General features: G+C 32.0%; 2 protein-coding genes across 3 annotated transcripts; both read left to right on the top strand.

Moving 5' to 3' along the window:
• The first annotated feature begins 10,458 nt into the window (after window positions 1-10,458).
• Window positions 10,459-14,819, top strand: LOC126687606 (phospho-2-dehydro-3-deoxyheptonate aldolase 1, chloroplastic-like). The gene is made up of 5 exons (XM_050382164.2): window positions 10,459-11,256; window positions 11,342-11,619; window positions 12,318-12,594; window positions 12,932-13,177; window positions 14,387-14,819. Exons 1-5 carry the CDS (start codon window positions 10,708-10,710, stop codon window positions 14,651-14,653), a joined length of 1,617 nt encoding a protein of 538 aa, XP_050238121.1. The 5' UTR covers window positions 10,459-10,707; the 3' UTR covers window positions 14,654-14,819.
• A 2,286-nt stretch (window positions 14,820-17,105) lies between these two features.
• On the top strand, window positions 17,106-25,755 carry LOC126680064 (lysine-specific demethylase JMJ21). Of its 2 annotated transcripts, XM_050375109.2 has the most exons (16): window positions 17,111-17,333; window positions 17,669-17,779; window positions 17,880-17,935; window positions 18,016-18,158; window positions 18,730-18,927; window positions 18,997-19,196; window positions 20,275-20,374; window positions 20,484-21,059; window positions 21,335-21,457; window positions 21,910-21,990; window positions 22,070-22,401; window positions 22,528-22,761; window positions 22,873-22,957; window positions 23,580-23,790; window positions 24,214-24,379; window positions 25,375-25,755. In XM_050375109.2, exons 1-16 carry the CDS (start codon window positions 17,194-17,196, stop codon window positions 25,514-25,516), a joined length of 2,898 nt encoding a protein of 965 aa, XP_050231066.1. In that variant the 5' UTR covers window positions 17,111-17,193; the 3' UTR covers window positions 25,517-25,755. The 2 variants fall into 2 exon arrangements, with proteins under 2 accessions (XP_050231074.1, XP_050231066.1); XM_050375117.2 differs by lacking the exons at window positions 23,580-23,790; window positions 24,214-24,379; window positions 25,375-25,755 and adding an exon at window positions 23,485-23,573 and having other exon boundaries at window positions 17,106-17,333; window positions 22,873-22,999.
• The last annotated feature ends 190 nt before the right edge of the window (window positions 25,756-25,945 follow it).

Raw genomic sequence — 25,945 nt, 5'->3', positions numbered from 1 at the left:
TGCTCATAAATTAAAGTTATATAACAAAATAAAAATTATCAGCTTGGGATAGATTCTGAACATTTATATTTAACACACTACTCATCGTATTAAAGATATTTCATAAATATTAAATATCTTGACAGATTATCGATCTATCTAATAGCTCAAGTTGTTGAGTAAAGATCCAAAAATTGTAGTATTATTTTAACACATTTTCGAAAGTAAATGCCCATTAATTTTGAAATTTGAGTAAATGCACTAATAGGTCCACCTTACTTTGTCCTTATATATTTTAATTGATCAAATAAGAGTTGTCAAGAACCGAATTCTAAGACCTTTTGGTTATAGAGACTCTCGTGCCATATTAAATTTTTAATTTGTCTAATAGCTCGAGTTCTTTGGTAAGGCCAGGACAAAACCATAAATTTTAGTATGTGAGGCTTGATTGTACAAAAAGAAATTGGAGGAACTAATTATAAAAAACTATAAATTTAATAACCATATTTTTTAAAAAGTAAAAATTTTAAAAGAGTATTTTGTCATAAATATAAAATATATGGGCGGGTGGTTGTCCCTTCATCCCATAAGGCTGGGTCCTCCCCGGATGAGGATCTAATAATAGGATTATTGAGTTGCAATATCATAGTTAACTTAATGATTTACATCGGGAGAGGAGATCAAAACTGGAGCAAAATCTTTGGAATAAATGATTAAAAAGAATTGAGTTGCTACCATTTATCTATATATAGATTAAAATATTTTAAAAATCAATGGCATAATTTACGAAGTAATTGACTGTATCTAGATCGATGTATATACAGTCAGTAAACCTCAATGAAGGCAATGCACATCGTTGTTTAACCTGAAATTCAATGCTTATGAGGCTGGTAAGTCATTAAAATAGTTCTTACAACAACTTTAATTTTGTTCGAAATATTATCAATGGCATATTCATAAAATTTAGTTGAAGAGAGCGAACTATTAGGGAGGAAATTCTAATCGGCAAATTTTTCTTATAAACCATAGCAGAATTTAGAGTCAGGACTTTTTCTAAAGAATTAAGGTTTTCAACTACTTCAACCCGGACGGACGGACGCATGAATCTGCTTTTAAGTGGCTCCGCCGCTACATATTAAAAATCCACAATTTTTGTTATAGTTGCTTGGATATGGCATTATCCACTCCGAATTCTGCACTATACATTTGCTGGAGGATAATATAATTCTCAGATTTGAATATGTTGAATAGTGCCATTGCCAATTTTCTCTATTGAGATCTCGTGTATAAAAAGGTAGGGAGAAAAAGAATTAAAGATAAATATATGTTTTTCGAAATAACTTTTTAGTTATATGTTCATTGCAACAATTGTAAATCGGATTAAAGAAATCACTTAAAAGGAATGAAAACTTTATTAATTTTCAATTTTAGTTTGAAGAAAATAGCTCGTTGGAAGCCGAGGATCACGAGTAATGTACACATGCCTTACTAAAAAAATACTACAAAAGGTCTACCCATAAAAAATATAAAATACTAACAACTAAATTATGTTGGAAAAAAGAATTGACATTGCATGATTATATGATTTGATTTAAAAAAGGATAATTGTACTAAGGAATGTTCACATATGTCTCTCTTAAGCATAAGGTATTTAATTTGTTTGTTTGTCTGTTGTGTTTAATAATATGTTTTTATCGTATTTGATTAAAATTAATAGTGAAGAATATCATCAAAATTTCCCACGAGTAAACTAAATTGTCACATGATTGCATGTGATTTATCTTTGGATCTTGGACTCATACCATCCATTGAAAATACTTCTCTTGAGATGTGGATTTTTTGTCCATCTAATTTAGGCTTGAAAATATATATATATTTTTTTAAATAAAATTACATTTATGTAAATACATTTGTAAAATTATATTAGTAAATGAATTAAAATCAATAAATAAATTACACTTTAACTAATAATTCATTAATCTTGCAGTTTTTATGATTAAATCGGTTCAATAAATTTTTTATATTTTGTACTATTTTAGTTCAAAAATGTCGAACTTTTTTTTTTTTGAATTTATTTTTGAAAAAGAAAAATCAAAATAGATGGTCCAATTCAAATTTTTAAAACACTACTTAAAACGAGAAACCTCTCAAACCCTACTAAGTTTTATCTTTTTGTTCATTTGGGAGGTGGTTTTTGGCCATTCTTGGCCAAAAATCACCTCCTCAATCTCTCAAATTCAGTTTTTTAGCCCTTTTCCATAGTTTTTGTCTTTAATTTTGAATAAAATTTTTTTCTTGGCCAATTTTGGTCTAGATCTAGAAATTATTTTCTACCTTAGTATCTTAATTTTATTAAATCTATTCTAATCGAAATTAAGAATAGTTTTTTTTCATCGTTGGAGATGAAATTGTTTTTTGCGATGCAAGCGATTTGGATCTCTAAAACAATTAGAGCCACCATCTTACGACGGATTTCACCAAATATCGGTATGTTTTGCGTCAGTATATATGATGTCTTTAATGTTCAAGAGAAGAGATATGTCACTGAAGATGTGATTAGGGGGTTTAATGATGAAGTTATAGCTGCTAGTTGTAGCAGTCGTGCGATTAAAGTTAGTATTATCATGGCAAGCGAAGCTAATCTAATTCCCTTTATTTTAAAGGTTGTAATGGATGCCTTCAATAACAACTCTTTGCTTTGTAATATTATCAGTTTGATAGCACATGACTACTTTAGCTTAATTGAGATGCATATATGTTGTTTTAATTACGATAGAAAATCTCATGTGGTAGCATATGACTATTTTAGTTTATCTAATTGGTTGGGGCATGTCCCTCCGATTATCAAATTCTATGTACTGGCTGATCAATCAGCTTTTGATTAATAGAAGTTTTTATTTCAAAAAAAAACACTACTTAAAACTTCAAAAGAAATTGTGACTTTTACATTAGATCTCCAAAAAATTACATAGTCTTCTTAAAACAAACACTATACAATTTTATATTCACCTAATGATATATGCTTATGCAAAGCAAAATTAGATATTAACGTTTGAATGAGGATTGTGAGTTTAAATTTGGCGAAAGAAAGAATAATAATAAAAGACAAAACATATTAAACTCGCAAGATTTATAAATTTATTCTAGACAACTAGAAGAAACATTTTGAAACATGCTCAACACAAGATAACTAACACTTGTTTAAGGCAGTGATTGAAAATTCAGACCGGACCGGTCAGCTGTCCGGTCCAACAAACTTAAAAACGATAAATATCCAATCGGATTGGACCGGACTGAACCGTATAAATCGACATGAACCGCCAATTGAATCGGTGGTTAAATTGATTGAACCAAATTTGAGTTACGAACCAAGTCCAATTTTTTTATTTTAACCAGTAGTTGAATCAAAAACCGGCGGCCACACTGATTCGGCTACCTGTTCGATCTTCAAATCACATAACACTGATTTAAGATCCGAATTTAGGAATTAGAATTTAAATAGAAATGAATGGTCTTCAGAAAAATAAATTCAGCATATACTATTATTATTATTATTATTATTATTATTAGGGATAGTTGTCCCTTTCTAAGGGCAAAGGAATATATGCATTGGCAAGTGGACCATCTCTCATATTCTGGGTTGCCTCATAAGTCATAACTTATAAGTCATAATGCTTCATTATAAACACACATTGGTCCCCTCTTACTTCTTTTACATGTGCCCTACTAAGTCCTAGCTTTAATCTCCTAAAAAAGCAATTAAAACATGAGATTTTTTAATGGATATTTAAAAATCAAAACTATGCTTCGAATATAGATTTTGTGTTTGATGATAATATTTGTTGTTCAAAATAGTTTCAGCAAGAATAATTTTTCTTTTTTTGCTAGAATGTTCGCAAATAGTACCTGCAAGGAATGCTCGCTCTATATCAGGTTTAGTAGTTTGAAATTTGCCTTTTTCGTATTTTCTTTGTAATGTTCTATTGCTTAATTGATTGATTAATGAACTGGGTTTTGGGTCTTCTATAAATGGATATCTGCAATATCATGTAACTGCGGCAAAAGGAGAAATTTTTAAATTTTATGATTAGTGTTTGCATAAGATGACACAGTGGTCCCTTATTGAAAGACAAGATGCAATCATCAATGAGAAGATTCGCCAGTCTCATAGTATTGATTAGGTATTTTATTTTTCTCATTTGTTTTCACTTTCATGCATCAATTTAATGTAAGTGACTCTTAATCTTATGAGTTATGACTTGTCTTGCTTCTGTAAAAAAAGAGGAACTCATTTTTATTAAATATCTATAATTGTTTGAGGGAATGTCTCCTATTGAGTTTGAGAAATGTATTCAAAGAATATTAATTTTTAATTTTTTTCAAATAATGGTTCAGAAAATTATATAAATTGGCAATTCTTGAAAAAGTAAAATTTTAAAAATACAGTTAAATTAGAAAATCAAATAATTAATAAAAATTTAAAAATATATATTTTCTCATATGCGATTTCAAACTTATCCAAAATATTAATTTATTCTTCTACATTATAATTAAAAACTAATATTTTAATTTTAATTATTAATCGTTGCTAATTTAAAAGGAAAAAAATTCAAATATGAGTGAGAAAACGATTGATTCGGTTAAAGACCATTCGATTTAATCAAATTATTTTATCATTTTAAGTGAATTGGCTGAATAATCGAAATTAGAATAATTAAATTAACTAATTTTTTATATATAAAACCGAATCAAATTAATTGGATAATTTGATTAAACCGATAAAACATAATAATAATAATTATTATTAATGATAATTAATGATAATTAATATTCAATTAATCGAATTAACTGAATTCCTTAATTAAATTTAATGAATATAGATCAGGTAATTTTGCTGGCCCGTAGGTGGTCTTCACTTTGGGGTAGAAATGTAAAGAAGAAGACGGTAGTGGGCCAAAACGTAAATTATGTTTGTTTTGCCGACACAATCCATGGATCCAAAAGAAGCATATGGATGGTTACGATGTTGTTTCCTGTGGACTGACTAAGTGGACCACTAATTCTTTTACTCATTTTAGCCTCTACAAACTACTCTTTACTCACAAACTTCATTCATATCATCATATCAAACTCAAAAGTCCTTTCATGTTTTTGCTAATGGGACAATAGATATTTCTATTTTACCTTTCTTACCCTCCATTGACGAATTTTATATTAGACTTCAAGATTCGAAAATTACTTTTAGACCTAAAGGAACATATTAGCTCATATATGGGCCTTGAGCCCTAGTTTTAAATTGGTTAAAGTCAGGTCTATTAGAGGGTGAATAGTAGTAGTTAAACTATTATGAGGCCGGTATGGGCTTAGGCCCAAATAGTCCAGCCAGCGGTGGCAGCAATGAAGCAAAGTCCCAACCCTGATAAATATTTAATTTACGGGTAATTTCATATAAAATCGCGACTTTTCTATCAAATTTCAAAAATAATATGAATTTTAAAACGTGTCAATCACAAACACTACCTTTTATTTATTTTTAAAAGTAACATCGACAAATTTTAATGATATTTTTGCTGACGTGACATGACATGTGCCCATGATAAAATTGAAAAGAAATGAAAGGTGGTGTCTATAATTGGCACATTTTAAAGATTATATTATTTTTAAAACATGGTGTAAAGATCATAGTTTTATATGTAGTTAACCCTTTAATTTAAACATCTATTTCTATTTCAATCAAACATACTCCTTTAATCTCTATTTCTTAGAGCATCTCCAAGGGTGTTTTTATTTTAGAGAGCATCTTTTGTAAAATAAAGAATATCTTCGAAATAACGAGTGTTATTTTCAGTTTTACTCCAATGGCCTCTTTAATATAAATTTTTTATTTTATTTTTATAAAAATAATAAAAATATTAAATATTAATAATATTAATTTAATAGACATTATTTCAGTTTAATTTTTTAAAAAATAATATGTATATTAAATATTAATAATATAAATTTATTTTTATTTTTAATTAATTTATTGAGTTGTTATTAAAAATGAAAAAATATTATATATTTTAAACAAAAATAACCAGTTTATTATTTGAAATTCGAAATCTTATCTCTTAAAATATAAAAATGGCTCTCTATATGTGGACAACCATTTTCACTCTCTATTCTATATTTAAAGAATAGAGAGTTCATTGGATTTTTATTTTATTGTCAAACTCTTTAAATTAAAAAGTGTGACAATTTTAAAGAGTATTTTGGAGATGTTTTTAATTTTTGTGTAAACTCAATTTTATCTATTTTTATTGAACGGAAGGTGTATTAAATTTTTCAATTAATCTGAAGTCAATTTCAACTTCACAGGCACATGCTATTTTAGTTAGTAATTATGGATCTTTTTTTACTAAAGAAGAGTATTAATTTAATTTTATATGAGAGTAGGTTAATCACTCTAGACTCATCAACAAAATTATATTAAAAATAAATCTACCTACCATTAGATTTTTTATTCATTTTCTTATAAATTTAGTCTCCACATATATTTCACATTTCAGCACGTCATCCCTCGTATGAAAAGTCACCTTCCCCTCTTACTAGTAATGCTTTAATGGTCTTCCCCTCTTACTAGTAATGCTTTAATGGTCTGGGAATAGTATACAATCTTTGAATTTTCAATTTTCTATCTCTATTTTCCTCTCAAAAGAATTTTTTTTTCAGTGACGAGTACTCACTCTACTGAGCCGAAACTCAATATCATTGTCAAATCCCGAAATATGAACCGCCCGCAAGCCCACATACCTAATAATTTCGGGTTATAATGACCAATAACCCAACCTCAACCACTCCATATTAAGAAAGGGCGTAGTCGGGGTTCGAACCCACGACCTTTGACGCCTAGATAGTTGAGGCTTAAACCGCTAAACTAAATCCGTGCGGGCCAAAAAAAAAATTATATCTCTATTTTTATCAAGTTTTTAAGACACTTATTAAGGCTAGTTGATTTAAAAATTACGAATTTTATCATGTTTTATAATTTTAACATGAATTTTAATTTTGATAATTCAATCCATAAATTGTTATTTTTTTGCGATTCAAAATACCGAACCATTTGTTAACAACAAAATTTTTGGTGTTTCAAATTATAAAATTAACATTGACAAAATTAAAAAATTGTGTTATAATTACAAAACATGCTATATTTCATAATTTTTAAAGCAATAAAACCTTATTTTTATCAATAATTTTCATGCAATTTTTTTAAAAAAATATTGCCAATGAGGCTAATTTTAAAAGCAAATGAGTTAAACATATTAAACAAATTATTATAAATTTTTGCTTGTGTGTTTTTGTTAGTACTTAAATGAGTTAAGTAACTTTTTTTGTGTATATGGTGAACTATTATTTTATGACATGCACACACACATATAATAGAAAAGTTAAAGAACTTAACAAGTATTAACCCTTGAAATAAATGTGTCGTGATTGAATTTAAATTTTCAATTTTTGTAGTTAAACGTGTTAGACTAGGTAGATGTGTCTCAATTAAAATGAGGTAGGTCACATTTATGACATGACAACATGAAGCCAGCACTAAATATACTGAATTAATTGATATATTTTGTGTAAATTTGATAATTTTTGTTGGTTAATTTGTTTTGTTAGTTTGAATAGTTCGATCAATAAATAAATTTGGCATGGTCACGCCTACACTTTTAAAATTTTGATTAACCAAATTGATTGAATAGTTTAAATATTTTATTATTATTGTTCTTTAGTTTTTTATTGGTTTAAATTAACTGACTAATTCAGTTTTTTTTTCCGATTAAGCTAGTTTTGGTTAAAAATTAAAATTACTAATTTAAACAATTGGACTGAAGAACAAAAATATAAAATACTTCAGTTTTAGTTACTAAACAGGCCGTTTTCACACCCCAAGTTCTACCATTGAACCATTTATACATAAAAAAACAAATATACTACTCCTGAGTCTTACCATATTGATACCAAAGAAAAAAAAATTGGCTTATACAGTGATTGTTCCAAATTACTGCATAAAGTTAGATTCAATTTGACAAATGTTTTTGTTGAATGAAAACTGATTCTAAAATCAAACATTTTCAAGGGGTGTGGTTTTTTTGAGAAATGATTTTTTTTTTTTAACAGAGATAGATTAATTTAAACTAACTACATCTACGATATTACAAATATATACAAATTATACGCCATCCACGCCGTGTTACGTTGAATACATCGCTTTACAGGACTCGCCATTGTGGCGGGACGATGCCGCATCCGTCGCTTCTAACGCTTGTAGCTTTCTCCATAAATCTTCAATAATCTTCATCTTCTTCGTCCACAAGGGGATTCGAACCCACGCCCCTTGAGACTTGATGCCTCACTCTTAACCAACTGGTTCAGAGACTGAAATTTTGGAATACAACATTAGTTATTCATCAAGCAAATATAAGTCTAAATACGTAACAATTGTTTAATAAACTACCTGACAGTGTCAATAAATTTTTATATTGCGCTAAAAATATATACAATTAAGGATAATTTGGTCAAATACTGAAAAAAGGAAGTCAAAAGCTTTACCAAATACCAACCACAGTCTCATCAGCCTCAGGAAAGGATATGGCAATATGCAATTTCATGCAGTATTTTAAGAATCAGACCAACTGGTTCAATCAATTCGATCAAATGCTAAACCAAATGATTTTTTCTTACAAAAATAAAAATAAAATGTACCTATTTGGACTAAAAAATATTAAATAACTTAAAGTATAAAACTGTTCAATTTTTGTTTATCGCTATTACTAATTAAAACAACTGAAAAAAGAAGAATGGATGAATCTCGATTTTTTATGTTGATCATTCGTTCTCTTACTATATATATTTGAATTTTCTTTAGTTGAAAAATGGAGTTTATTAATTAGCACGTGACCGATAATTAATTTTTAAATTTATTTATCAATTAAAATTTAGATAAATATTTAAATTTTAAATATATAAAATTTATTTTAACATATTTATAAATTTATTTTTATTAACCGGTCAAATTAGTAGTCGAACCGATTGAATTATAGATCGATAATTAAATCACCATTTTTTATCAAAAAATAATTATATAAATATAAAATATATCGGAGAAAATTAAATATTAAAATATTAATAACGCTAAATAAAACCTAACATGTAATAGAATAGGTGGGATGGTGCATGAAAGTGGAAAAGGGTAGGTGGGTGTGACTTTGACATTTGCCTCCGATTACTAAGTTTAACCCACACCATATTCATCATCATCAAATTACCTTTTTTGCTTGTATGATTATCCAATTTTTCCATTTTAATTTTCTTTGATATGGACATCCACCAAATTACTTTGGGTAGGTAATCTCTCAAGCTGCAGCTTATATTGTTGGCTTGCTTTAATTCATCTTCTTATTCTGTTTTTTCCTTATATATATGGTGAAATAAACAAAATAAGTTAATGTTTTAAAAAATAGTTAAAAACAAAGTAACTATATGTATACAAGTTTTTTTTAATAATCGGAATCTATCCTACGACCTAACAAATTATTGCCTATAACTTATACCATTAGCTCATTGATTATATATAACACAAGTGCATAGTACAAATATTATTTCAGAAGTAATAAATATAAAATTTCATTTTCTTAGGTATAAATTTAACTAAAACTTGTAATGTTAATATTTTTATACTAATATAAAAGCAGAGAATAATTTTAATCTAATTTCAAAAATATATTTCATTGGTATATGACATAATATATTAAAAAATATTTTTAGAAGTTAAATGTATAAAATTGTAAAAATAAATTAAGAATTATTAATATATATTCTTAATTTATTATTAAAATAACAATATAGATATATAAAACATGAATTTATTTGTTTTAAGTTAATAAATTAGAATATTCTACCAATTTTTATTTTATAAGATTTCAGTTTGTTAATATTTAAAATCCACTAGATGGTCGATTTTTAGCAAGATTAGAAATCGGCTAGTCCTTATTGGTATGGATGAACTGAAATCTAATGACTTCCCGTATTAATAAAAAGTTGAATTAGAATTGATATGAATTTAAATTTTAAATATATAATATCAAATATAAATCTATAAGTGGAATTAGTAGCTTTTTTATAATTTTCCAAGTGAAGGGGGGTTTGATGCTACAATGGTAAGATTATTCTTATGGAGTACAAGAAAAGCTTGTATCATAAAATCAAAAAAGAAAAGAAAATTCTTCCTATAAGAAATAAATAAATTAAAAGTAAACCCATTTAAAAAAAAAATCGGGTGTGGCCTCTACCAAACACATTCAGCCGGCTCAAACTATGTAGCAGCAGCCGCCGCGAAAGAAAACCGGCGATTATTTGAAGTGAACTAAAAGAAGTGGCGATTAGTAGGTGAAGAAAAAGAAACCGCAATCTAACAAAACTGGACTCCTTCTCCTAAAGCTAAAAGTACAAAAACAAAATAATATTCTCAGATATACCCTTTTTCTTTTCCTTTTGGTTCTTTCAACTACCACAACCATCACGTCTCGCTTACCAGACACCACCACCACCACCACCGCCACCCTGGCCCATCATCTTCCCCAACCCATTAACCTACCAAATTCATCCATTGCTTATAAAACCCCTCACCTTCTCTCTCTCGCTAAATTTACATTACAACTCAAACAAAAACCGTTTCTAACAGAAAATAAAATGTCTCTCACAAATACCTCCATTCTTCCCTCTACCAACACCTTTCTTTCTCTTACCAAACCCTCCTCCAATACGCCGCTGTCTTCCAGATCCATCCTCCACATCTCCGCCGTCCACGCCGCCGAGCCTTCCAAAAACCCAATAGGTTCCGACAAAACTGGGAAGCAACAACAGCCTCTAAAGGCATCCGCGACTTCCGGTGCAACAACAGCCGCAGTAGCTACGAATAATGTGGTTTCTGGGAAGTGGAGTATTGATAGCTGGAGATCAAAGAAGGCATTACAGCTCCCGGAATATCCGGACAAAGCAGACCTCGAATCTGTTCTTAAAACTCTCGACGACTTCCCTCCTATTGTCTTCGCCGGTGAAGCTCGAAGCTTAGAAGAGAGACTCGCTGAAGCTGCCATGGGGAACGCTTTTTTATTGCAAGGAGGTGACTGTGCTGAGAGTTTCAAGGAGTTTAACGCTAATAACATTCGTGATACTTTCAGAATCCTCCTCCAGATGGGTGTTGTTCTTATGTTCGGTGGACAAATGCCTGTTATCAAGGTATTTATTTTGTTTTATTATTCTTATTCTTGTGACATAAAGGATTTTGCTTCTTTGATTGATTCATTACTCTTGGTTGGTGTAGGTGGGGAGGATGGCGGGGCAGTTTGCGAAGCCGAGATCGGATGCTATGGAAGAAAAGAATGGAGTGAAGCTGCCGAGTTATAGAGGAGATAATGTCAATGGAGATGCTTTTAATGAGAAGTCCAGAATTCCTGACCCGCAAAGAATGATTAGGGCTTATTGTCAATCTGCAGCTACTTTGAATCTTCTGAGAGCTTTCGCTACTGGTGGATACGCCGCTATGCAGAGAGTTACTCAGTGGAATCTTGATTTCACAGAACAGAGTGAGCAAGGAGACAGGTATAATCACAATACAATCCAAATTTTGTATTTCACATGTCTTTCTGTGTCTATGTTGTTTATGGATTTTGTTATTAATTATAAGCTCCCAAGTGGAGACAAAGCGAATTAATTTACTTTGGATTACAAAAGAAAACATTTTTAGCTGTTTATACTTTGCTGTGATTTTGATAGCATGGTGTTGACATCATTATAGGCTTGTGTACAATATGTTTGGTGTTATTATAACTGGCAATTTTCGTGTTGGAAATTATTGTTTCTTGAATGTCTTTATGAACTTTTGTTTGACTATGATTAACCTCTTATATTTTGCATATCAGGAATCTAATATATTCTTTTCACATGTTTGTCTTTATGTTCTGTTTTTAACAATTCTTGGTAAAAGTATATCTAAGGTGGGACTCATACATGATTACACAAGTTAATAGTGATTTTTTCTTCCATACCAACACTTAATATTTATAGATTTGTAGTTGATTGTTGATACAATAGTTATAGTAACCTCAATGTTTTAGCTGTAATTCTTTTAAAACCTCTCAACAAATTTGGATAATTGGCTATTATGCTTGAACTTTTAGATTTATTGACTATAAATAAAATCAAGCCTCGCGAACTGAAAATTATATTCTTATAACGTTTTGATGGTCTTTTGCCACATTTTTTAAAATTATAATGTTTATTTTATTTTGGTGCGGTAGGTACCGGGAACTTGCACATCGGGTTGATGAGGCCCTTGGATTTATGGCTGCTGCTGGTCTCACTATTGACCATCCTATTATGACGACAACCGAATTCTGGACATCCCATGAATGCCTGCTTTTGCCATATGAGCAATCACTTACCAGGCTGGATTCAACCTCTGGTCTTTACTATGACTGCTCTGCTCATTTTCTCTGGGCTGGAGAGCGTACAAGGCAGCTAGATGGTGCTCATGTTGAGTTTTTGAGAGGAGTTGCAAATCCCCTGGGCATTAAGGTTATATTCTCCTCTTGTTCATGTTTATTATATGCAGTTACTGATTGCTGTTTGTCGATACTAAGATTCGGTTAAACAGTAAATGGAAACTTTTGTTTTCGTGTCGCCTGAAAAATGATTGAGTTTAAATTGTTTATTGCATAATGTTGTGCTAGTCTGCTAGATTAATTTTAATAATCATGCTGCTGGTAAAGTACTTGTTATGGAGATTGGCGACCAAATGAATTTGATTGGTTCCTTCCGACCATATAGCTTTGAAACTTTAAACTGATCAAGTTTATGTTTGATAATTCATTGAGTGGTTTTGTTTCTTATATTATTATTTTTTTGGCTTCAGGTAAGTGATAAAATGGATCCAAATGAGCTAGTAAAGCTCATTGAGATTCTGAATCCTCAGAATAAACCAGGGAGAATAACAATCATCACAAGAATGGGAGCTGAAAACATGAGAGTGAAGCTTCCTCATCTAATTAGGGCAGTACGCAGGGCTGGGCAAATTGTCACATGGGTCAGTGATCCTATGCATGGAAACACCATTAAGGCTCCTTGCGGATTGAAAACTCGACCATTTGATGCCATCAGGGTATGGTTCTTATATCTTTACTTTCCTTTAAAGCATATTGCTAATTGCATGATTAGTATAATCTTGATTTATGAGGCATCAGAGCTCGAACAATAAAATAGGATGTGGGGAATAAAATAAATTAAGTGTGAAGATAGAAAATAGTTAATGATCGAAACAATGAGAATGGGAACTTATTTACAGAACTTAGCAACATAATATATGAAATACTGTAAATGATAATATAAATTTTGAGTGCGAAAGTAATTATAATGCACGCAAGATGAACTACTTTTCATAATATTTTTGTCTATTCTTTATATTATCATGTAGCTACCAACTCTGATGGTAATAAACATTTTTCCTCGTAGAATATGCTATTTAGCCTCAAAATCTGGACCAGAATCACCAATTAATGCTTGCAAATTAAAATGTATTTTATAAGTAAAGTAGTTGTTTATGAATCATCCACGACTGCTGAATAAGCTGCCATTGCTTAAAAATTCTGAATTGTGGGTCATGCTCCAGCTCTCCATAGGGACAACTTGATTTTATAAACACATACAATTATGAACACAATAAAAGTAAGGTGTGGTAGGTGGAAAATTGACTACTTCTATCAGGCTTGGAGCAGAATAGCCGAATAAGATTATTTAAGCCTGTAATGAATGGCTAAGCTAGATATGCATTTAGTGGGTTGGTGGTTATATGTCTTTATCAGCAAGTTGACAACTCCATTTTGAATTAAGAAAATACTGCTATTAGTATGTTGCTTGCCACTAAGGTTCAGTTCTAATAATTAGGGGTGTGCTAAATCCGAACCAAACTGAACTAACACATTCTGTTCTGTTCTGTTCGGTTTTCCATTATCAAAAAGTTTCAGTTTTTATTTTTCGGTGCGGTTTTAGAAGTATTTCAGTTAAGTTTTTGTACAGACCGAAACCTAAAACCGACCTGAATCTAGAAAATCAACTAAATCGACTAGTTTGGTTTGAAATTTTTTAAATCCCTATTAATTTGGTTGGGTTTGGTTTTGAAAAACATCAAAATTTTGGTTTGGTTTGGTTTGCTATTAGTAATTGTGAACCTGGGTAGCGGTACGAGAGTAGTGGTTGTGAGGTAGTTGTCTTTACAAAAGAGAGAATCAAAGTATACACAAAGTTTCTTGCCTACATCAAACAGCTTGCTGATCTAAGTCGAGTAATGTTTGGTTTATGTTGACTTGTGCAGGCGGAGGTAAGAGCATTTTTCGATGTGCATGAACAAGAAGGAAGCCACCCTGGAGGTGTTCATCTAGAGATGACTGGCCAGAATGTAACAGAGTGCATCGGTGGATCACGTACTGTGACGTTCGATGACTTGAGTTCGCGCTACCATACCCACTGTGACCCCAGGCTCAATGCTTCACAATCTCTAGAGCTAGCGTTCATCATTGCAGAACGCCTTCGAAAGAGGAGGATCAAGTCACAACCTGCTATCGCCCCCTTCAGCATGTAGAACGGAAGGCTCAACAATATGTTTGTTCTTTTCAATTATTAAAGCCTGTACTATTAGAACTACATAATTTCTGAGATATATTTATGTTTTGTGTTGTATGTGTATACCGGAAGACAAATGGTGTTCGAGCCCTAAAAAAACAAATGAATAAAAGAAAATTATTAAAGTTGCTGTTAAAAATAATTTTGTAAGTTAGGTGATTTCATGCTAAAAATTGCAATTCTTTGGTTCGATTTCAAGCCTCGGTAAGTTTTTTTTACCGCTATTACATAATGATGGAGATAATTCGATTTTTTAGAATGGCACATGTTCAGGGGCATGGCATGCACCGTGAAATCAGCATATGAGAACGTTTCAGGTTTAGACAATAAATGTGCTTCGCGAATGTGGCAAAAGGAAGTTAGATAGTAGAAGTTAGTTCTACTTGTGATGTCTGTAAGATTGAGAAAACGTATATTCGTGTGCTTCATGATTGTCTTGAAGCTGTTAGGCAGTTAGCATTTGGGACATTAGCACCTGTTGAAAGATGGGAGTAGTTTTTGGCATGTAAAAATTATAAATTTTATTTAAATATTTAATAACATTAAAGTAACTATTACAGTTTTTTTAAAATAAATCATGTCGGCCGTTTTTTAGAATAAAAATACTAGTTTTTAATTGTAATTCGTGTCATCTTACCAATCACTTAAAAAAAAAAAACTCTTTTTTAACCAAATTAAATATTCATTAAAGTTTAATGATTTTTTTTTATGTTTCTGGCTCAAATTATACATTTTATTTTGACAATATATATAAAAACAATATATCCATCTCATTTTGTTGATCATTTTTTTATTGGTCTAGTGTCTTAAAAAACCCCGACCTTTTAGCCCCTTTTCAATCATACCCTGACGTTGAAAATTTGTCAATTTTACCCTATTTTGCATTTTTGTGTTTCAATTGTACCCTGAAAAATTAAATTAACGTCTTTTTCGTTTGGAAATTTGTTTAAAACATTCTTCATGTCTAGCATATATTAATTGTACGTTTTTAAAATTTATTTAAATTTAGTTAAATTAATTAAGAATTTAAGTTAGTGTTAATATGATTATGGGTTTTAGTTAGTTTTTAAAAATAAAGGACTTATTAGTACTTTTTTGAATAAAAAAGAATTTAATTTCATGTTTAAACTTAGTTAATTGAATGATTTCATCATTTAAGTTAAAAAATTAACAAAAATTAAAAAATTGGGATACAATTGAAAACAGAAAATTTAAAAGTGGGTAAAATTGACAAATTTTCAACGTCGGGGTGGAATTGAAAAAAAAATTAAAGGTAAGGGTTTTTTGAGTGACTATGCCTTTTTTATTTTCACATACTAAAAGCACATTAAATATTATAGACATATTTCCTATTATACCCCTCATTTTTGTCTTGTGAATCTGATATATAGACAATACATAATTAATTTCTCTCATTAATTTATGATACTCATTAATGTTAAGGTTAAAAAAGAAAAATATTTATTAATAACACAAGAGTGATATGTTTTTGGGACATCAAAAAATATAAAAAGTGACAAATAAAATGAAATGAAAAAAAATATAGGAAAACAATAATATAAAAAATTAATTATAGTCAAAGGTAATTTTATTTTTGATAATTAAAAAAGGGAGAACGCTTATGAGAGAAATTAAACTCACCACCTAACAGATTGGTGTCTATCACTTATACCATTTGAACAATAGCTTATTGGTATCAAAAGTGATTTATTTGTAACAAAATCAATTTATCATTTCAATAAAAAATAATATGGAAGTGATTTTTATTTTTAGCAAATCATATGAGTGTATGATGTTATGGCGCATGTAATTTAAACAAATAGCACAAAATTTATTTATAAATAATTAAATTAGCCTTTATTTATTTTAAATTTAATCAATACCTACATATTTTTTTGAAAATACATAATTAATTGAACTTATACTGGATGACTAATTTAATAAAATTATTCATAAATAAAATAATATCGATATTAAATTGAACTAAATACAAAAATTACTTTCTCATACAATGGGGTGTTAAAATTAAGAGGGAAAAATGTAATATTTTTAAATAATATGTACAAACTAAAATTATTAAAATTAAAATGATCAATATGTATTTATTTTTCATAATATGTTACATTATAATTCATTCCAAGCAAGTTTTTTGTTTAAACAAAAAAATGTCCCCCTTATTGTCCATGCAATAGAATGTTTTATTTATCTATTTGACATTCAGATATTTTTTGGTAACGTCTCTCAAAGTCAAAACAGAAAATACTAAAAAAGATTTAAAATTAACAAAAATAGAAAAGACATGGAAAAAAAGGTTGCACATGTGGCGTAAATCTGACGCGCACACGGTTTAAAGAGATTCGGTACGCAAAGCGCGCTTTATGAAAACGGCAAAAGTCTCCGCGTTTTATTCAATCTCCGAAAACGTATAAGTAAATGGGAATCTAAAACATTTATCGCTAATTTAGCTTCTATCTTGATTATTCGGTTTGATTATCATCGATGGAGAATTCTCAAGTTCAGATCAGTGATCGTAGAGCAGACGCTTTAGGGAACCTTAAAGTTTTGCCTGATGAGCTGATCTGCGATATTCTGGAAAAAATTTCCCCTCAAGATGCCGCTCGTCTCGCTTGTGTCAGCAGGTCTATAATTTTTTTCTATTTTCCTTTTAAGAACATCTCTAAGACGAATTAGATTAGGTTTTGTATGCCATTGATATTTTCTAGTGGAAAATTCGAAATATGTAGCTGTTCATTTTTATTTTTTCATTAATTTCAGTGTGTTTGAAAAGTCCAAAATAATCTATGAATTTTGAATTCGAATGAACTCTATTTGATAGTCTTAGTGGTTGAGAAGCATCGTATGATTGCATTTTGCAAGAATCAAATCAATGTATTTGAACTTTTTCCGCATGATTTAATTCTAAATTATGCATTAGGTTAAACTCATTTTCGTTCGGTTTTTTGTTCTTTTACAGTGTGATGTACGTGTTCTGCAATGAAGAACCACTCTGGATGAGTTTATGTCTTAATCGACTCAACGGTCCACTTCAGTACCAAGGCTCCTGGAAGAAAACTACCTTGATTTTGTACGTCTCACCATTATTTTCTTGTAAAATTAACTTTAAAGTACTGTTTTTACTTTATGTGACGTATTAAAAAACATTGTATCTTTGTCTTGGTGTATAGAGAAAATGTGGCAGATGAATATAAGGAATATTGTGGGAGAGCTCGTCATTTTAGTGGTGATCTTTTATGGCATTGTTTATTGTGACTTTAACTTCTTGAGGGAACTTAGCTCAATTGCATCTATTTGTTTATGCAGGTTTCTACTCCTTATTCTTGTATAGAAGATTATATCGGTGTCATACCACATTGTCTGGATTTTCGTTTGATTCTGGGAATGTGGAAAAAAAGAAAGGCCTCTCTTTGGAAGATTTTTCCAATCAGTACGATGGGAAGAAACCGGTATATTGTCTATGATTCGATCTTGTACTCTATTATTTAATTGAAGTTGGTAAAATGTTTCACATTTTACATCATTGAACCTGAGAATGTTCTATTGCTTTGTCCTTTGTCCATGATGTAGTTCAGTTTTTTGATGCTGCTTCTTGTAATAGTCTGATTCATGGGTCTTCAATCTTAATCATGACCTTTTATTCAACTTTTCTCATACCATGTACATTTATGTCCATCTGTAAGCATGATTTTCAGTATTTATTTTGATTTAAATATCAAAAATTATGCAAACCATTCCTTTGTCTTGCTTCAGTTCACCGATTCTGTTTTTCTCAATATGGAAACATGAGAAAGTAATGGCTTAAGGACTTTATATTTAGGTGCAATATGAGAATAAATGCATTTGAATGTTTAACTAACTTCCGTTTATTCATATTATTGTTTTTCCTTTTAAGAACAGCTGCTTATTAAATATGTTCTTCATTGTTCCTATTTTTTATATGATAGTAAGCATAAATCAGTAGTAAAGTTTTCCATCTTCTAATTTTTGTACGTCGAATATGTGCAAACCATGTGCCAGGTTATGCTAGCTGAAATCGCTGATGATTGGCCAGCAAGGACTACATGGACAGTTGAGCAGCTGTCAATGAAATATGGAGATACAGATTTTAAAATTTCTCAGAGGAGCTCTCGGAAAGTTTCCATGAAATTTAAGGACTATGTTTCCTACATGAACTCTCAGCATGACGAAGATCCCCTATATATCTTTGATGATAAGGTATTGCTTATGCTTCTGTATTTGTTTCCTTATATATGGTCTTTGTAGCTCAAATCTCACTTTCGACAGTTTGCGGAAGCTGCACCGAGCTTATTGAAAGACTACAGTGTGCCTTGTCTGTTTCAAGAAGACTATTTTGAGGTCCTAGATAAAGAGAAGCGACCTCCCTTTAGATGGCTTATTATTGGGCCAGAGAGGTCTGGTGCATCTTGGCATGTCGATCCAGCACTCACTAGTGCTTGGAATACTCTTCTATGCGGACGTAAGAGGTACATGTCATGCTAAAATTGTCAAAAAGAGTATGTATATATTACTGCTGGTTCTTCCCTGGTCAGTGACCTATTGTCGATGCAACTCATTCTGTCACAATTTCTGTGTGATGGTACTTTATGGTAGATGAAAATTAACGGCATTGTGTCATCCATCAGTTGCCCAAGTTCTTGCAGAACCAATATATAAGCCAGGTTTAACCTGATGAAAACCAGAATGTGATATTGCTAAAACTAAGACTACTTACAATACAAGCCAGGTTTAACCTGATGAAAACTCCGGAGGAGTACACCCTTTTGTTGCACTTGATTTACTCCTATGACTTGAACTTATGTATTGTAGCTGTTGCCTCATAACGAGGAACTTTTGCAACCTTGTGAATCTGACCTACGCTTCTTGCATTTATGGATGTGAGATGAAATCACTATGCAGGCATTTATCGCTGAGAAAATATTCCCTCTTTCTATTTTTTTTTGGTTCCTTCTTAGCTAAACCAACCTTTATGTGCTGAAACGTTTAAACCCTGCTTTGCCAATGTGGCACAGGGCAACCAGGCAGAAATGGGCACTTAATTCTGTTGGTCAAGTACAGAACATTTTACATTTTTTGGGCATATACCAGAAATATTTTTTGGCAACAGATTGATGCCTATGCCTTTCTGTTACCCTCAGACTGGCATTGGAGTTCGAACAGATAGTTTCTGACACCTTTCTATTTTAGCTCTGTCACGCAATAAAAAGAAACACTCAGTTGGAATATGGGACTCCATCATCGCAGTTCCATAGTCATTTTGTAACTTGGATATCCTGCCCCTTTTCAACTTTTTTTGAGCCTCACAAACATAGCTAGTCGCTGTCATGGCCTTAAGGGTTATGTTCATTTCCTTTTGACCAACTGAACGTACTTGTTTTAAGCAATTATTCATATCCTTGCATTTTCAGGCTCTTATCTAGGCCCATATTCATTGTCGGGACTTTATTTATTTGCTTGATGCTATAGCTATTCTTCCAACATGTTTCTTACCTATATAATATGGTCGCAATAGCTTGATACAATGTTTTGCTTCTGTTTGATTAGGTGGGCTTTGTATCCTCCTGGTAAGGTACCTATTGGTGTCACAGTACATGTAAATGAAGAAGATGGTGATGTAAATATTGATACTCCATCCTCGCTGCAGGTACATCTATAAACATTCTAATATTTCAGTTCAGCTTTATTCTTCTTATCCTTTGTAAAGCCTATTACTTCATACTTCCTCTCTATGTATGTATTTCTTTTTTGTTCAGTGGTGGCTAGATTTTTATCCACTTCTTGCGGATGAAGACAAACCAATAATGTGCACCCAGCTACCTGGAGAGACAATATTTGTTCCAAGTGGGTGGTGGCATTGTGTACTGAATCTTGAAACAACTATTGCTGTTACACAAAACTTCGTGAATTCAAAAAACTTTCAATATGTATGTCTGGACATGGCACCCGGTTACTGTCATAAAGGAGTGTGCCGTGCTGGACTCTTGGCTCTTGATGAAAGTGATTTACAGGATGTTGTAAATAATGAAGTTCATAATGAAAATTATCGGAGGTATCCAGATCTGACAAGGAAAGAGAAGAGGGCCAGAGTTCAAAAATCTAGAGAAGATCCAGAATATGGAATGACAATTAACGGTGACTCCAAAAGTTATGAGTTGTGGCAAGAAGAATTTTCTTACGATATAAAATTCTTAAGCAAGTTCTTGGATAAGGACAAAGACCACTATAGTTCCCCATGGAGCCCAGGAAATTCCATAGGACAACGAGAAATGAGGGAATGGCTATGCAAGCTTTGGGACTGGAAACCAGGAATGCGAGAGCTTATTTGGAAGGTATTAGCATCTCCAGATGAACTTTATCTTTGCTTATCCAATAGGTAGTTTTATCTTTCAAATGAAGAAGTAGTTTGTCATCCATATCCCAGATGCACTTATAAAGCTAAGCAGTTAATAAATTTAAGATTGTCATCTTGTTCTGGCCTCAAAATCAAAATTAGTGGACAAATTGTGTGTTTCTATTATTTTTTGGAGTTCTATAAGTTGTCCGAGTAGGATACTTTAAGGCATAAGTATTCTTCTATATTTCTAATTTTGCTTACTTGTCTTAGGGAGCATGCCTAGCACTAAATGCAGATAAATGGTTAAATTACCTGGCAGAAATCTGTGCATTCCACAATTTGCCTCTTCCAAGAGATGATGAAAAGCTTCCTGTTGGCACCGGTAGCAATCCAGTAAGTGTATTTATGGATTTTGGGTAACTGCATAGATCACTAAACCGTAGAAAAAGCAACGGGAGTTGCTTTAGTGTCATTGGGCGCATATTTATTCAGGAGTATTTGCCTATGTTACGAATAATGGGGCGTGGGTTATGAATTTTTTTCCTTTCGATAAAGACACTTTCTAGGCCTAAATATCAGAGGGATCTTAAAATTTTAACTGTTTGAGAAGCTGTTTCTTTTGCAGTAAGTAGTTTTAACTTGGGTTTGTAAAGCATGTGGAGATAAAGCTTTTGGTTCATCTTACATCAGTTGAATATATTGGTAGAGATACTTAATTTGTTAAATAGGTATTCTGAATTCTAGATTTAGATATTCAGGATATGAATATGCCTACTAGCATAGCATTTTATTAGTACATTGACAATTCTCTTTGAGCTGTCGGTAACTGTCCTATTTTGGAACAGGTTTATCTCCTACCTGACCATGCAGTTAAAATATTTGTTGAAGGAGGTCTAGAAGCCTCATTATATGGCTTAGGCGCTGAGGTACAGTTCTCATACCTACATGTATTAGTAGAATTTTGTATCACATATCAAGCATATAATGATATAGTTTCCTTTGCAGCTTGAGTTTTATACTATACTGCATAAAGTAAACTCCCCTCTGAAAATATATGTTCCTGAAACATTGGCAAGTGGGATTCTTTATCTGGAGAATGGAACTCACAAAATTGTGCCTTGGGATGGAAAAGTAATGCCTGATGTGATTGGCAAGTGCAATCTTATCCCAGAGAATAACAAAGAGGATGAGTTTCCATTTGGTGTATGGGCTAAGAAACTATATGAACTCAAAACAGCTGGAATGTCAGTAAATGAACTGACAAGTCCAGCCGGGTGCACACAGATATGGCCATTTATTATCACAAAGCGATGCAAAGGAAAGATATATGCTGATTTGTAAGTAGTTGTAATTATGATATTTTCTTCTAATCTAAGTGCAACGGAACTTAAAGACTTTTATTGCGCTAGAAGTAGCATTTATGCTAGCTTATTGATATTAGCACATATATGATATCTTGGCAGAAGGGATGCACTGTCATGGGAGGATACCCTGAATTTGGCTTCCTTTCTAGGAGAGCAATTGCACAACCTTCATCTTTTACCCTGTCCACCTTTTAATAGGGAAAATTTTTCAAATATCAAACAAGATTTAATGGAGGAAGTTCCCTATGAATCAGACACTCCTCCAGAATGGGAGATCTTCATCAGAACTCTATCTAGGAAAAGGAAGGATGTCTCAACCCGCTTGAAAAATTGGTATGCCTATATTTATCATAAAATAGATTTATTACCTTTTAAATGCAAGCATGAAAACATTGAGTGACATAATATTTATGCAACCTCTGAAACACTCATTTGTATTTGTAGGGGAGATCCAATCCCAGGAGCACTGATTGAGAAAGTGCATGAATATATTCCTGATGATTTTACCATGTTTTTGTATCTCCACCAGGTTTCTCCATATCCAGTCATCTATTTAACCCTTGTTACTTTTTGTTAGATTCCATCTTAAAACCAATTGGTATTAAGTGGAGGTGCCCAACTAATATATAAACACAAATCCATTCACACACACAACCAATGTGGGATTTCCCACTTTAACACTCCCCCTCACGCGTAGCGTGTACGGGCCGAGCAACAAAGTCCCCCCTCACGAAAATCTCACGTGGGCCGGGCCAAATTCAAATTGTGTGAATGGACAAGACTCCGATACCATGTTAGATTCCATCTTGGTTTTAAGATGGAATCTAACATGGTATCGGAGTCTTGTCCATTCACACAATTTGAATTTGGCCCGGCCCACGTGAGATTTTCGTGAGGGGGGACTTTGTTGCTCGGCCCGTACACGCTACGCGTGAGGGGGAGTGTTAAAGTGGGAAATCCCACATTGGTTGTGTGTGTGAATGGATTTGTGTTTATATATTAGTTGGGCACCTCCACTTAATACCAATTGGTTTTAAGATGGAATCTAACACTTTTGGTCCTTTACCTTCACATTCCATGGTGAAACCTCTTCTGGTTGATGCATTATTTGTTATTGACAATCATTAATATGTTTCTCTTGGCTGATTCAGAATGAAAATGGCTTCAAACCTTGGTCTTGGATACACTCAGATATTATGGATGACAATGTTCATATGAAACCAAATCTGAATAGCTCTTGCTTGAGTGGAAACGATGAAGGTGCTTATACACTGGATAATAATTCCAATGATTATAAAAATAGTAGGGATGTTAAATCATGGAGTCCTGGCCACATTCTTGATTTCAGCGATCTTTTTATTGGTGAGTGCTTCTTAATTTATTTGTTCTCTTCCATCTAAATTCCAAAGTATTAATTTCGGCTCGAGATTCTACTGTATTTGTGCTGTATGCTTATATGCTTCTTGAAATATGTGTAGTATTTACTTGTACAAATGATTTTAAATGATGAACTTTTTGATACTCAGCCAAATTTTTTGAGGAAAAAATATCTGCCATGCTGATTAAGTCAGCAATAACCTTCCAAAACTATTTGATACTTAGCCATGGTGATCTTCATGTGCTAGTTGAGTTTCAAGAACCTGAACTTCAAACCATCAACTTTTGAGTATTGGTGTCTAATTGGTCTCCTGCACGTTAAAAGTGGTGTGAACTAATCAATGGACAAAACTTTATTTCTCAGACATGACATCTTCAAACTATATTGATTTCTCATTTCTCCTACAGGTGACCGCATCTATGACTTGATACCAGTGTACTTAGATATATTTAGAGGGGATTCAAGGCTCCTTAAGCAATTTTTAGAAAGTTATAAACTGCCTTTCCTATCAGGGAAGTGTGTTGCAGTAAAGGGCAGTGATGAAAAGTTTGGGCGGCTGTCATACCGTGCTATGTGAGTGCTTTATTTTTCTTTCATGTTCTCAACATGGTATTAGTTAGTTGATGTTAAATATTTCATGTTTTGTGATGTTAACTCCAGAACCTATGGCATGTACAGTGAGTATATAAATGTATATAGATTAATGATGTACGAGAGGGGCATCAAAAAACCAAACATATTTATACCCAGAGAAAATTATGTGATATTTCATAAGGGAGCTTTATGATAGGTCCCAATCAGAGTTGAACTATATTTTGAGATAAAAATTCTAGTTAGGGTGAGAATTAGATCACAAGCCTTTCTTGATTGATAATTTGCTGCCTTTCTCATTTCATTTAAAATACTTTAAATACAAATCAAACAATAACTAACTCTCCAAATAATATGGAACACAACGGATGGTTCCCAAAAAGTAGGCAACATTATTTAAAAGAGAGACATACTGCTGGACCTATTTCTAAGGAAGCACTTCTACCAATTTAACTAATTAAGCAGTAAAATATAAAGACTTTTACGTGACTCAGAACTTCATGGCTTATCACTTTATGAAATGGTATAGGGGTTGTAAGTGAGTCAAGCTAATTCGTGAGCTACTCGGGATTGTTTTGAGAAATACTCGAAATCAACTTGATATTAATCGAGTTGAGCTCGTGCAGTAAAATTATTGACTCGATGGTTTCATGAGCCTTATCGAGCTTATCTAATTTTACCCTTATATGTTACAATAATTACAATAGTGGTACATATGAACTTCTTTTTCATTGAAAATTATCTTTGATATTTTTTTGACCAGCTCGATTAAGCTCGAACTCTATAAAAATTTGACAAACTTACCAAGCTCAAGTTCGAGTGGTTAAAAGCTCGAGTCGAGTTTGAGTATGCTAATTGGATATACCATGTCTGGTATTTGTGGCATTGGTGATTCACGTTTAGTAAAAGTGCAGCATATGCTACCGTCTTTGGAAGGGTGTAATTCATTTAAATGGTTGTACTTGTATTGTTTGCAGGTGCTACTGTATATTGCATGAAGAGAATATATTGGGAGCTATTTTCAGTATATGGAGAGAACTGAGGACATCCCAATCATGGGAGGAGGTTGAGCAGACAGTATGGGGAGAACTAAACAACCATAATGACATCTTTTTATAGGATTCACTTGCCTCTTATTGAGGCCTACACTCAACATTGAGGCATACATTACACCCACATACCTTTCAGTATTTATAACAGTTGGCAATGGCTTGATTTCCGTTTGTAGTTGAAGCCAAATAATAAAAGAATTCTTTTTATGGTTCTGCTTATTTGTAAGTTTTACTTTGGTTAAGCGGTCCCAATGTAATAAGAATCATTCTCTAATTATTTGACATTTAAGTAATGTAAATTATCAACACAGTACTCTAATATTTTGTAGATTTCGCATATTACAGAAGCAAACACATGCTAAACAAATGATATCAAAGATTGTCCCTGAACAATGATCACCCACTGGCCGTAACAATAGAGGGGAGGCAGGTCAATGTTTTTGGCAGGCAAGTGCTAAAAATATGACGACTTTTTATAAGATGCTTCGGCTTCCTG

This window comes from Mercurialis annua, linkage group LG1-X (genome assembly GCF_937616625.2).
Source record: "Mercurialis annua linkage group LG1-X, ddMerAnnu1.2, whole genome shotgun sequence".
NCBI lineage: Eukaryota > Viridiplantae > Streptophyta > Magnoliopsida > Malpighiales > Euphorbiaceae > Mercurialis > Mercurialis annua.
The sequence above is the reverse complement of the archived record's forward strand: the minus strand, read 5'-3'. Positions and strand labels throughout refer to the sequence as shown.